Source organism: Tachysurus vachellii, chromosome 1 (genome assembly GCF_030014155.1).
Source record: "Tachysurus vachellii isolate PV-2020 chromosome 1, HZAU_Pvac_v1, whole genome shotgun sequence".
In the NCBI taxonomy this organism is placed as follows: Eukaryota; Metazoa; Chordata; class Actinopteri; order Siluriformes; family Bagridae; genus Tachysurus; species Tachysurus vachellii.
This window is the reverse complement of record NC_083460.1, coordinates 12,215,257-12,228,120: the sequence shown is the minus strand read 5'-3', so window position 1 is coordinate 12,228,120 and position 12,864 is coordinate 12,215,257. Positions and strand designations below refer to the sequence as shown.

At 36.5% G+C, this 12,864-nt stretch overlaps 1 protein-coding gene across 2 annotated transcripts; it reads right to left on the bottom strand.

Moving 5' to 3' along the window:
* Window positions 1-624: 624 nt before the first annotated feature.
* LOC132847447 (tripartite motif-containing protein 16-like) lies at window positions 625-8,196 on the bottom strand. Of its 2 annotated transcripts, none has more exons than XM_060872742.1 (6): window positions 7,780-8,196; window positions 6,951-7,046; window positions 6,280-6,513; window positions 6,005-6,164; window positions 5,586-5,636; window positions 625-5,355 (listed from the first exon to the last, which is right to left on the bottom strand). In XM_060872742.1, the coding sequence occupies exons 1-6, from the start codon at window positions 8,128-8,130 to the stop codon at window positions 4,811-4,813; spliced, it is 1,437 nt and encodes a 478-aa protein (XP_060728725.1). In that variant the 5' UTR covers window positions 8,131-8,196; the 3' UTR covers window positions 625-4,810. The 2 variants fall into 2 exon arrangements, with proteins under 2 accessions (XP_060728725.1, XP_060728733.1); XM_060872750.1 differs by having other exon boundaries at window positions 6,280-6,510.
* Between the last annotated feature and the right edge of the window lie 4,668 nt (window positions 8,197-12,864).

Genomic DNA, 12,864 nt, shown 5'->3' with positions numbered 1-12,864 from the left:
GAAAAAATATTTTGAATTATAACTCATACTTTCCAAATAAATGGCATGTTTAACAATTTCTTTCAGAGTATGCAAACTTTTGAGCACAAATGTACATCAGTATATGTCTGTCTCCTTCCCAGTTGTTCAGTCTTCTTCCCAATTATTATGATAGCTCATGCTCTCTACCATCCCCTCCTTACTTGCTTATCCACCTCCCATCCAAGTACAGTTACAAGAAAAGGTTTGTCATCCAATTAAACATTAATCCAAGTCATAATAACAGACACATCCAATCCAACATAAACTGATAACACACAAAAGCATATGCAATCTTTAAACATTTATATTTAACATGTATGTTATCTTCTCATATATAAACCTGTGTAAATAAAGTCAGGCACTCTCCTAAAAAACACACACAAATTCTGGTTACTAACTTCTGCTCTTCATAAGATTGGTATGTTTATATAAACTTTGCCCTGATCAAACATATTTCAGACGACATGGTGAAGGCAGCATGGTTTATGGCTGACCTCAAGTCTTGGACAGTTGTACAGGAGAATGTACTCCATCACCATGCAGCAAAACAATGAAAACATTAAAATGCATCAACAACAGAAAGGTTTCAACACAAGAAAAATATAACATTTAAAATCAAGTTTTGTTTTTTAATGGCATGACTTCCTAGATCTGTAGGAGCTAAAGGTCTAAAATTCCTCCACATTGTGAAAATCATATCAGCAGATACAGAAAATTCTTGGCAGAAGGTTGTTACTGTTCCACTAATGAAAAGGGTTTAAATGATTCATCAAATACTCAAGAACGTTGTGTTATTAGTTTAGTTCCAATCTACAGAAGTCCTAAGCAGCCATGCATGCATTATTATATTTTTTCCTTTCTTGTTTTCATGTGAATATTACTTAAATTTCTTGTACTGCTGTTATAACAAAAACACAGTTTTCTTACAATGTAATTGAATCATGAGAAAATCTCATGCCTTGTATTTCATAATATATGTGCCTCCTTTTCAAGTGTCAGACACTTATGTAGAAATTGTTAATCAGTGACAGATATAGAACTATTTGAGGTTGAGTGAGTCCCTGTTCAATCAATTTACTGTGATTTTACTGCCTCTTATCTTTTGCTGCCTCTATTCTTATGCTGAATATGCAGAAAAATTAAATAGCAATCATGAGAAAACAAGTTTTGTTATATTGTGATCATGAGAAAACAACTTAACGCGTTGCCTCCATGTTCCCCTCTCTGCAGCGAATGACACAGGATATACATCATGTGCTTTTGAGACATGAAGATTATCATCATATAGAAGTTGCTAGAAAAAATAGGTTATACAATTAAAACCCAGAAACAAAGCTCTAGTTATCAAATTTACCAGATTTGACCCCAATTTCTGTTCTAATTTCATTGATTTTAGTGGAGCCACTTCTAATGGCAGGACATTCTATTTCATTCATTTTATTCGTCCATGATCTCCAAACTTGGGTTTAGACAAAGGATGATGCATTCTATCTATTATTCTATAAATGGTGAGGCATGCTATCTATTTGTGTACACTCAAGCATGCATCCTGCATTATCCTTCCTTTCCTTCTGTAGCCAAACTTATGAATAGCAGGAATCAGCAATACAAGGATCTACCACCCCAGCAATATTCCAAGGGCAACCCTCTAGAAATACAGCAAAGAAGTACATAAAACAAGGTACTGTTTCATCTGTTAGTCAGGTAAAATGTTTCAGGTTACATACAGTATGTAATCTGGTTTCCTGAGAGGTAAACACGATGCAGCATCATAGCTTGATGGTATGGGAACGGCCTTGCAGAATCAGTGTCTGAAGCTTCTGTTAACAAACGCAAATTTCATTGGCTACAAGGGGTCAGGAACTTATTAGTTCCTATCCTGGTGAGGATGTATAATGATTCCTTCCAAAAAGGACAACTGCCGGCAACTCTGTACATGGCATCCATATCTACCACGTATTGTGGTAACTATTGACTAATCTCACTGTTAAATGTAGATTGTAAGATTCTAGTTATAATTCTCTCTCTTCGCCTCCAAAATGTCATACCATCTTTAATCTCTCTGGATTAAACAGGATTTACATTGATGTACTCTTTCTTTAACACTAGAAGATCAACATTATTTTCTCTCCTCACTTACTACCTCTGAAGTTGTAGCTTAATTGGATGCTGAGAAAGTGTTTGATAGGGTGGAGTGGGAACACCTGTTATTTGTTCTGGGTAAATTCAGGTTTGACCCTGAACAAGATCATTTCTTGGATTCGACTCCTCTATGTTTCCCCAAGTGCCACACTACATACTAACGGTGTTCGTTCGCCACCCATTTCGCTTCAACGGGAGACACGTCAAGGGTGCCCACTTTCGCCCTTGCTATTTAACAGCTATTGAACTTTTGGCCATCTGGCTCCGTAGTCAAGATGCATTTAAAGGAATTGTCCACCATAAACATTCTCTTCATGCGAAAAATCTCATATTATACGTCTCTGACCCTATAGCCTCTCTTCCCCTATTTTACACATTTTGGACCAGTTTGGCAGCCTATCAGGATACAAGATAAACTTTCAAAAAAGCGAGTTAGTTTTCATAAATCAAATGGCTAAATCTGTTCCTCTCTCCTCATTCCCCTTTAAGGTAGCATTGAATGGGTTCAAATATCTATGCATATTTATAAAAAACTTGTTTAAGGATTTGTTTTTTAAGAATTTTATACCACTTTTAGATAAATGTAAGTTCGATTTTGCCAGACGGAGCTCCCTTTCCCTATCTTTAATGGGTCGTGTGAATCTTATTAAGATGGTAATCCTGCCAAAATTCTTGTATCATTTTCAACATGTCCCTGTCTGCATTAATAAAATCCTATTTTGCTAATTTAGACCAACAATTGAATATGTTCCATGGGAGTAACAAACCAGCTCATATAAGAAAATCAGTCCTGCAGCTTCCCAAATCTGAAGGGGGTTTAGCACTACCAAATATTCAATGTTTCTTCTGGGCCTGTAACATTACCAAATTACTTTACTGGGTTGGCCTCAGATGTTGTACCTCTAGCCCACCTTGGTTACACATAGAGATGTCTTTTTTCCTGTTCCTTACTTTCTATTATTTGTTCTCAGCTTCCCATTGAAGTACACAAAATTTCAAACAATCTACTATTTATAAACACTACTTAGATTTGGCTCCAATTCAGGAAACAATTCGGTTTGCACAAAGCCTCAATTTACATTCATTCATTTTCTACCGCTTATCCGAACTACCTCGGGTCACGGGGAGCCTGTGCCTATCTCAGGCATCATCGGGCATCAAGGCAGGATACACCCTGGACGAAGCGCCAACCCATCGCAGGGCACACACACTCTCATTCACTCACGCAATCACACACTACGGACAATTTTCCAGAGATGCCAATCAACCTACCATGCATGTCTTTGGACCGGGGGAGGAAACCGGAGTACCCGGAGGAAACCCCCGAGGCACGGGGAGAACATGCAAACTCCACACAAGGCGGAGGCGGGAATCGAACCCCGACCCTGGAGGTGTGAGGCGAACGTGCTATCCACTAAGCCACCGTGCCCCCGCGCCTCAATTTACATGGCAATTTCAAATCACTTATTTCCCCATCCCTCTCAGCTCGTGTCTTCAACATCTGGGTAAATCAGTGGTGTGTCTGCTCTGAATGACTTGTATTTAAAACAAATCTTCTCCTCCTTCTCTTTTTATCAGTTAAATTTAACCTTCCTAACAGCCATCTGCTTCGTTTCTTTCAAGTGAGAAACGTTATTCAAAAGTTTTTTCCTCATATGCCAAATAATCTTTCTAACCACATCCTCAGCTGACTCTTTAAATCAAACCTGAGAGCAAAACTTGCGGATTAACATATCTGAAGACCAGTGGAAGAACATTCTTAGTTTAATCCATACTTCATCTATCTGTGCTAGACATGCTTTAATACTATGTAAAGTGCTTCACAGAGTTCACTTCACTAATGCTAAACTGGCTAAACAGATGCAAACAATCTCCAGTTGATCACCTTCATATGTTCTGGCTGTGCCTGATGTTAATGTGCTACTAGTCAGACATTTTGGAAACACTCTCACAGGCCCTTAACTTGCGTGGGCGTATAAACGTCAGTCCATAGTGTCAAGCCATGATGCAGCATTGAGAGCAAGATATGCTTAGGATAACCTCACTTGGCCTTAATATGGGAAAATGGGGGAAAAAACACTCTCCAGACCATACAGTATATAAAAGAAAAATTTAGAAATGTACTAATTCTTAACTCACTTATATGAGTATTGTATTATAAGAGCAACACACTCCACCACTGAAAGTGGGACTGTGGGACATAGGACTGAGAATGAACACTCCCTCATCTCTTCCTCCACATATCCTCTAGTTTTACACAGACACGTCTAATTGTGAGACCCTTGGGATAATTGAAAAGGTGCCCTAGTTAATCAAGTTAATTAACAGCCAATTGAATAACTTATTAATTTATAAGACTATCACCAGCTTTAGAGGGCAGTTTCACCTGCATCTCTGACCATAGTAACAAGCGATACATGCAAATAGCTCAAAAAGATTGATGTGAGCAATGTTAAAAGAAGAAAGGGAATGACAGATGACTGATACATGATTGGGATTGTGTAAGGCCATAAGCACAAGAATGTATCCAAATGTGTAACTATGCATGTTAGGAGAGGTGAAAGAGAAAAAGTTGTTTAATTTTTCATAACAAAGAACCCCGAAAAAACTCTTATTTATTATATAACTGTTATCTGGCCTTGAAAATCTATGTTACATCGTCATGTTTAGGACAACATAGTGTCAATTTGGATCCTGGCCACACAGTAAATCCTGGATACAAAGGCTCTGTGAACTCACAATGCACTTTGTAGAGAGGAATCATTTTTTCAGCTATGCTGTAGAAGGACAGTGTCCCAGCATCGTAATCAACAAAGATGCCGATCCTGGTGGAGTTGTTCAATTTGGGGATGTACGTTTCTTTGCCGTGATGTCTAAAGGCATATCTAAATGGTGAGCAGTACAGCCTCCACGACTGATCACTGCAACCAAACCAGCAGTCGTTGTGGCCACCCTTCCGGCGGATGCTTTTATATGAGACAGCAACGTTAACACCATTTACACCACTCCACTCCACTTCCCAATAAAAACGTCCACAAACAGGCTGCTCACACAACACTTGGGGCCAGTCGAATCTCTCCGGATGATCTGGGTAAGGCAGGTCCTGGTCATAGTTGGACACTACTCGGTTGTTGTCGGATAGGCTGAGGCGCCTGTATGCTGTGTTGGGATCCACAGTTAACTCGCAATAATCTGTTGATGAAGCACAAGTCTTTTGTTTAATGGATAAAGGCTCTCGTGAGTAAAAATAAAACTATTTTAAATATTTAAAAATGTTTCTGTTTTTGATTACTGATTATAGGTTAATTATAACTTGGGTTTAGGTTTAGGTATAACTTTATGTTGCTGCGTACATAATTGTGTCAGTGGAAGTGTGTGCATGTGTACAGTATGTGTCTGTTCATTTTGTCAGAATGACTCACACTGCAGGACCTCATCTCTCGTCATGGGTGTAATGATTTGAATTTGCCTCACTATTGAAAAAAAAACAGAAAAAAAATTAATATGCAATACATATTGTGTGTGCGCATGTGTGTTTTATACATAATTACTGAGTGTGTTCATATTCAGTTCGTTTTTCTATTTAATTTTTAAGATTATGTCCTTCAGTTTACGTCTATTTTCCTTATTTTGAAAAAAAAAAGGTTTTAGAATAAACATACCAGGAAATATACAAAGACATTTTTAACAGAAATGTCTGTCAATATAATTGTGGTGCTATAAGGCATGTTTTGACAATTTGTAAGGTGGCTGCAAAGGTGATTTATGATAATAAAGAGAATGATGGTTATTAGGGGAATTATAAAGATAGTAAATTCAAATAAAGTGATTTAAATAATACCTCTGTTTTTAATTTTCTCCATGCAGTCTTCACAAAAATCTTCCAAATGCTTCTTCAGTTCAGTTACAGACTTTGCTACTTCCTCAAAGGAGTGTGCGGAGCTAACAGAGATGGTGGGCAAATCAGGAGACCCAACTGTGGCAGTGAGAATCGCATAACGCTACAAACAAGAAAACAAGAAGAAATTGCTGTGTTTAATTACACGTTTCTTGATACAGAGCCACATCCAGCTGAGGACTTTTACACAAGTTGGTTTTCTGAAAAAAGTCCAATACCTGCAGAAAGTGAATGTGATCTTCTGTTAGAGAGAGCTCCTGCAGCTCTTCATCTTGCCTCTGAAGCTCAGCGATTTCCTCTTCTAGCCGTTTCAGGAAGTTTTCAGCTCGCTTTACTGCAATGTTCTCCTGAGCTCGAATTACGTCGTGGATCTCAGCTCGTTTTTTCTCAATAAAGCAAATAATCTCAGTGAAGGTCTTGTCATTCTTCTCCAGCACCACTTGTGCAGACTGCTAGACACACATGCACACATGCACACAGTTGAACCAGATCATCAGTTTTATCCAGTCATATTATATTATCCATGGTTTTCTCTTAAATTTGAGGTGATTTTAGAATAGTTTTAAACTTTAAAGTTTATTTGTTTAGTTTATTAATTCATTCATCTTCATTAAAACTTTATCTTTGTCCAGGATGTGGTGAATCCAGGGCATAACACTAACGAACAAAGTTGGAGAATTCACCCTGAATAGGACAAGAAGTGCATCACATGTCTCCATGAACATATACATTCATATATTCATTCATACCCTAATGTAACCAGCTTGATTAATGATCCTCTCTTCATTATCAGCAATCCTCAGTGGGCTTACACTGTGGCACAAAACTTTTTCTTTTTGTAGGTCGGATTTAGAAAAGACTCTGTGTTGTTTTTCATTCATGCTCCTACCTTGTGAGACTCCACAGCTTTCAGCAGTTCCCCAAGCTCCCTTTTCCTTTCCATGATCCTCTGCTGTGATTTCATCTTTGCTTCACCCAGCTGATTCTATTAAACAGTTGGGTAGTCTAGTCAAATTCTAGTTAATAGTAAATATGAGATACTGTATTTACATGATGTTTTAGATAATCCATTAGCAAGCTATGTTGAATTAGTCACACATATAACCAGCAAATGACTTCCAGTGAATGAAAATTGTTTATTTATTTTTTTAATAGAATTTATTACACTTTTAATAGTGTTATCCAGACATTTCCATTACTTAAAATGTACTTACGAATTATCTTTATTATTACTTATGTATATATAATTCTTTCACCAGCAGATATGAATGCAGTATATCTATATTTTCACCTAAGTATAAATATAATTTTTTTCACCATCAGATATGATTGCAGTAATGTCATATTATATTACTCAGTGAGGGTTGTCACTGATTTGCTGGCTGTCAATGCTCATGTGATTTTCTACAACATGAACATTTTCATACTCAAATTACACAGAAGCTATTCCTGTCCAATTTATTTTTGACACCACTCATTATAAAGCTTAAGAGTCTGTATCACACACCAATAGCCAGTTCAGCTGGAAGAAATTGAAATTTAGAAGACTTTAAACCTGTTTTGACCCTGAGTATGACAGCATCCCCCAGTGTATAGTGTATGCTATTTTTATAACTTTATTAAATATCATTAATTAAACCCTTTGTAATATTAACTCCATGCTTTCAAATTTTGTATTATTGGTTGAAATTGCAAAATAGTTCATTTTCATTACTGACCTGTTTCTCTGTTCTTTCTTCTGAAGCAGACACAATTCTATGTCCCTTGTGATCATCCATTGTACACGTAAGACAGATGCACTGCTGATCCAAGCAGCAGAAAACCTCTAGCGGCTTGTCGTGCCTGGAGCAGATCTGGTCCTGGAGAAACCCTGCGGCGTTCATTACTTTATGGTGCTGCCCTGAGTGTAGTTTCTCGTGGAGCTCAAAATGAGTAGGACAGTAGGAATCCAAACACACCAGACAAGACTTGATAGCTTTTTTTTTCTTTCCAAAGCAAGGACCACACTCCACATAGCCAAATGCAGCATAATTCTTACAGCTGTTTGTCATGTCCAAGAATCTTGACATTTTTTTCTTTTATATTACCAGGACTAAAGCTCTAGTGCACACAGAGAACTTAAATATCACACCCAGTGACTGATAAGGAAGTGGAGGAGATAAGTCTAAATTACTTGAGAGAGTAGAGGAGGGGGGAAAGGAGATGGAGATTAAATTTCACCCAATCAGCATTAAGATATAAATAAAACTGAAGACAGACATCTATCCATATTACAGCACATAGCAGTGCTTGAATGTCTTGGGCATTAAGGAAGGTGTCAGTATGGCAGCCTGCTTCATGTTGCTTAAGACTTCAGAGTTATTTGATCCGTCTCCCCATTACTTTCAGCAATGGTGAATTTAATTTTGACTGAGTTTACTAGATGGTTTTAACAAATTATTAAACAGTATGAATATAAGTTTGAAAATTAGTAACATTATAACTGCTATAACATTTATAATGTTAAGTAGCAGATTAGGGGGCAGACTAGCAATGACAGAGTGAGTGTATTTAAAAATAACATTACACAGCTATGATAACCCTACTCCTTCATTGTCACATTTTTCAACTGTAGCAGATGAAGAGATTCTAAACGTCATCCAATCTTGTAATACTACCACCTGCCTACTGGATATATTCCCTACCACTATGCTCCAGACCATCTCACAAGACCACCTGCCTTTCATCACCACAATAGATGGATCCATAGCATCTGGTCATGTACTAGCTACCATCAAGAGACCAAAGATTATTCCTATCCTGAGGAAACTTACTCTGCACAGTCAACCACGAGACACTCTTGTCCACCATTTGGAATCTTGGAATTCATCGATCAACATGGGAATGCTTTGCTTCCTACCTGGATGGCTGCTCATATCAGGTAACATGAAGGGGATCGACATCTGCTCCATGCGACTCTATTGTTCTCACACAAGGCTCAGTACTTGGTCTTTTTTCTCCCTCTATATTCACTCTCTTGGTAAAGTTATATTCTCACATAGGTTCTCTTACCACGGCTTTTCCTTTCCTCCTTCAGACACCTCAGGGTTTGCTCAGACCTCAGCATGTTTGGCAGACATATCATCATACATTACAGCTCATCAGCTGAAACTCAACCGCAGCAAAACTGATCTGCTGATCATCCTAGGTGATTCATCCCATGGTCTGGAATCCCTTCACAATGATCTGATCTACCCTTTGGCCACTTCTCGCAACCTTGGAGTATCCATGTACAAACAAGCTAATGTGACATGTTTATGTCATTTTTTTCTCTACATCACAAGGCTTCTGCCACTTTTATCCATCCACTGCAAATGATCCATAATGCAACATACTGTAACTTGTTTTCACCCCGTATTCAACTAGTTCTCTCACACCACCCCACTGCTGTGCTGTGTCCATGTAAAGCACTTTTGTATATTGCTCTGCATAAGAGTGCCTGTCAAATGCCATAAATGTGAATGGAACCTGTAAAAAAAAATAGAATCCAGCTTTTAATTCAATTTACTGTAATTTAGTTTAATTAAATTAAATGTATTTATTGAATACTTTTAAAAATCAGCTATACATAAATCCAGATATAGATTTAAATTTGTGCCTAAAAAACAAAGCATATAAGAATATAAAGCAAATAAGGAAGAAACCTTTGAGGGAACCAAACTGTCTCTGACTGACACTAAATGTGTCAAGTGTAGATTTTTTTAGTGTTGACACAGGTAAACAAATTCAAATCAGAAGGGGAAATGAGATGATTAAAAAAAAAAGAATGATCTTTCGAAGGATTTCTTACAATGTGATTATTATTCAGTAATGTTGACGAATATTGCTATGCAAGTAAGTAATACATTTATGCATTTATAGTATGTCTTCTGACAGAATGTGTCATGGAATGTTATATAAGCTGTATCAAGTCCAATTACAAGGTTATATAATGAAACATCAAACACAATAACACATCATAAAAACTGAATTACTATCCATAGAGGAAACAGACACATACAAATAAGACTGTAAGCATCATTAGGCATCTAGCAAGCAGCATTCAAATTGTCATCAGGCCCCCCATAATTACAGAGCTATATAATGGTTTGCACAGTTCTTAAACAGCCATATGTCACAACTGAACCCAATTAAGGACAGAGCCTAATAAAAACAACACTATGAATGGGCTAAATGATACAGATTGACTCAGGATTGCAATTCATGATTCACTGAATTTGCACACTCCCACTAAACCTTTATCCCAGTTTGCCTGAATCAACCATTTCTCAGTATAAAAGGAAAACATACCTCAACGATCTTCTCTATCCTAGCACCCAGGTGGTGGAATGAACTTATGAACTTATCATCTTTTTTATGAACTTTTTTCAAGTTGTCTCTATGTCTGCACACGGCATTGGGGTTAGATATCTCAGAGCAAATTTGTCCAGTATAACTACCAGTGATGGAATGCAGTGGTCTACTTGAGCATGCAATAGCATCCAATTGGTTTGGCACCCAAAATACTCACATAAATCTATACAGTAGTTTGTCATGAGCAGAAAGGTGAGTAGGGAAAAAAAGGCATTTATCAAAGTAAAGTATTTATAGCAAATACTAAATCTCTGAAACTTTTTGACTTTGTTCAAAGTCTCAAAATATGTTTAAACATGTAATACAGGATATAATGGTGTTAACCCCTAGCAATTAAAAGGATTTAAATAAAACAACCAAAAAGTATTTCCAAAAATAATAATGCCTTTATTTTAACCAGTACATTTGTAAAGCTTATATGAATCCCCTACATTTAACAACATTTAACAACCGCATATTTTACACAAGGTACATTGTATCTGTGCAAATTCCTGAATACAATGATTGTAGATTAATGTAAATAAAATCCTGATACAATAATTTGATCATATTGCCATGTGTAATAAACATGAAATGTGGAAAAATGCATCTCATGCATCTCAAACACACAGCAGTCTCATGCATAAATAGGTACCCATCCAGATACCTGACATTTGTCAGAGAAGGAGATTTGGTTTTTCAATGTACATCATTTGGCTTATGCCCTTATTCAGAGCATCTTACATTTATCTCATTTATTTAACTGAGCAGTTGAAGGTTAAGGATCTTGCCCAAGTCCATTAATGGCAATTTGTTAGTCCTTTAATTTCAACTCACAACTTTCCAAACATTAGTCCAGCATATTCACTACTGCACTACCACTTCCTGAGCTAAACATTTTATAAGAATAATTTGCCTGTAATGATTTTGCCTGTAATGATTTGCCTGTAAATTTGTGTGTGATTTGTTTCTTGCGTTAGATGTACCATGCAGCTTTGGGGTACAATAAGAATGTTGCTCTGCAGTTTATGCTATAGAGTGAATATATATATATATATATATATATATATATATATATATATATATATATATATATATATATATATGTGTGTGTGTGTGTGTGTAAATAAAAGGGGTATAAGACTATATATACTTAACATGTGTTGTATTAAGGTGATGATACCCCAGAAGTAGCTAACTAAAAAGTTTGATCTAATTGTAGAAATATTCTGTATATTTATTTATTTTTTTGTATTAGGGCATTAAAGCTATTGCTTTGTAACAATGACAGTGCAGGTGGAATCTATATGCTGAGATTTTAATAAGTAATCTGAGCATACAAATTCAAAATCGTGAGACAGTGAGAACAAACAGGAAACAGCAGAAAACAGCAAACAGCGTGGCAACAAATCCAAATGTACACAAAGACAAATGAGGAAAACCGAAAAAGCAAAAAACAGGAAACTTGGTTATACACGGAAACCATACAAGATCAGTGGAAACAAAGAGCTTGTAATGCAGGTAAAATGAGTGAACTGTGGGTTTGTGGCATACAAGGCCCATAGACAGGAAGTGAATCTGCATTACCCTGAAAGTGTCAGTATTTGGGCAAGGGTTCACTCTGGTGGTGAGGTGAGTAAGGTGCACCTGATGTCGTTACATGCTTGCTGTATTTGTGTACCATTTACTTTAAGACTTATGTCGATATACCTTAATTTGAACAAAGACAAGTACTTTGGAAATGTACATTTTCTATTTATTTCTTGATATTCGATTCTGTCAGTCTGCTAGTTTTATACTGGATAGAAGTCATTTCATTGTCTAAACAGTACATAATTATCTTATGTAATAAAATAAAGAATAATCGGAAGTCACTAAATCGCACTTTTGGTGCATGATTTTGTAATAGCTGGTGCTTAAGACAGACATTGCAATAATCCAGTGGAGTAGACAAATCATATATTTATTAACCCGCCCAGTAAATGCACCAGTTTATGAGCCCTCTTCAGTGTATCAGTTGCCCAGAAATGTTATACAAGTTAAAATTTAAATAGTAAACACGGTAAAATAACAGATATATAACAGTATTTTTTAATTAATAAAAAATTCTATAATATCTAATATATAAAGCCATATCATTCGTTAACTTTGTTACAGTGGTAGTGTAATTTAAGCCAAATGTATGACAACTATGTCAAATAGTAATATAAACTATTGTTTATCCCTGTAATAAAAATTGTTCTTATGTTCTTAACTTAAATGTTCTTAATAATTTAATAAATGGTAGCTCTGTGTGGGGGTGGGGGGGGGTGAGAGCGAGAGTGAGAGAAAGAGTATTGTGAATAAAATTTAAATGATAAATAATAAATTAGGTGAGCTAATTATCTGTAATTATTAATAAGCATAGCACAATAGCACATTCTCATAACACC

Coding starts and splice junctions, on each gene's coding strand:
- LOC132847447 (XM_060872742.1), bottom strand. CDS start 8,130: ATGTCAAGATTCTTGGACATGACAAACAGCTGTAAGAATTATGCTGCA. Junction 5,637..6,004: donor GGAGAAAATTAAAAACAGAG/GTATTATTTAAA, acceptor TTTTTTCAATAG/TGAGGCAAATTCAAATCATT. Junction 5,356..5,585: donor GAGAGATGAGGTCCTGCAGT/GTGAGTCATTCT, acceptor CTTCATCAACAG/ATTATTGCGAGTTAACTGTG.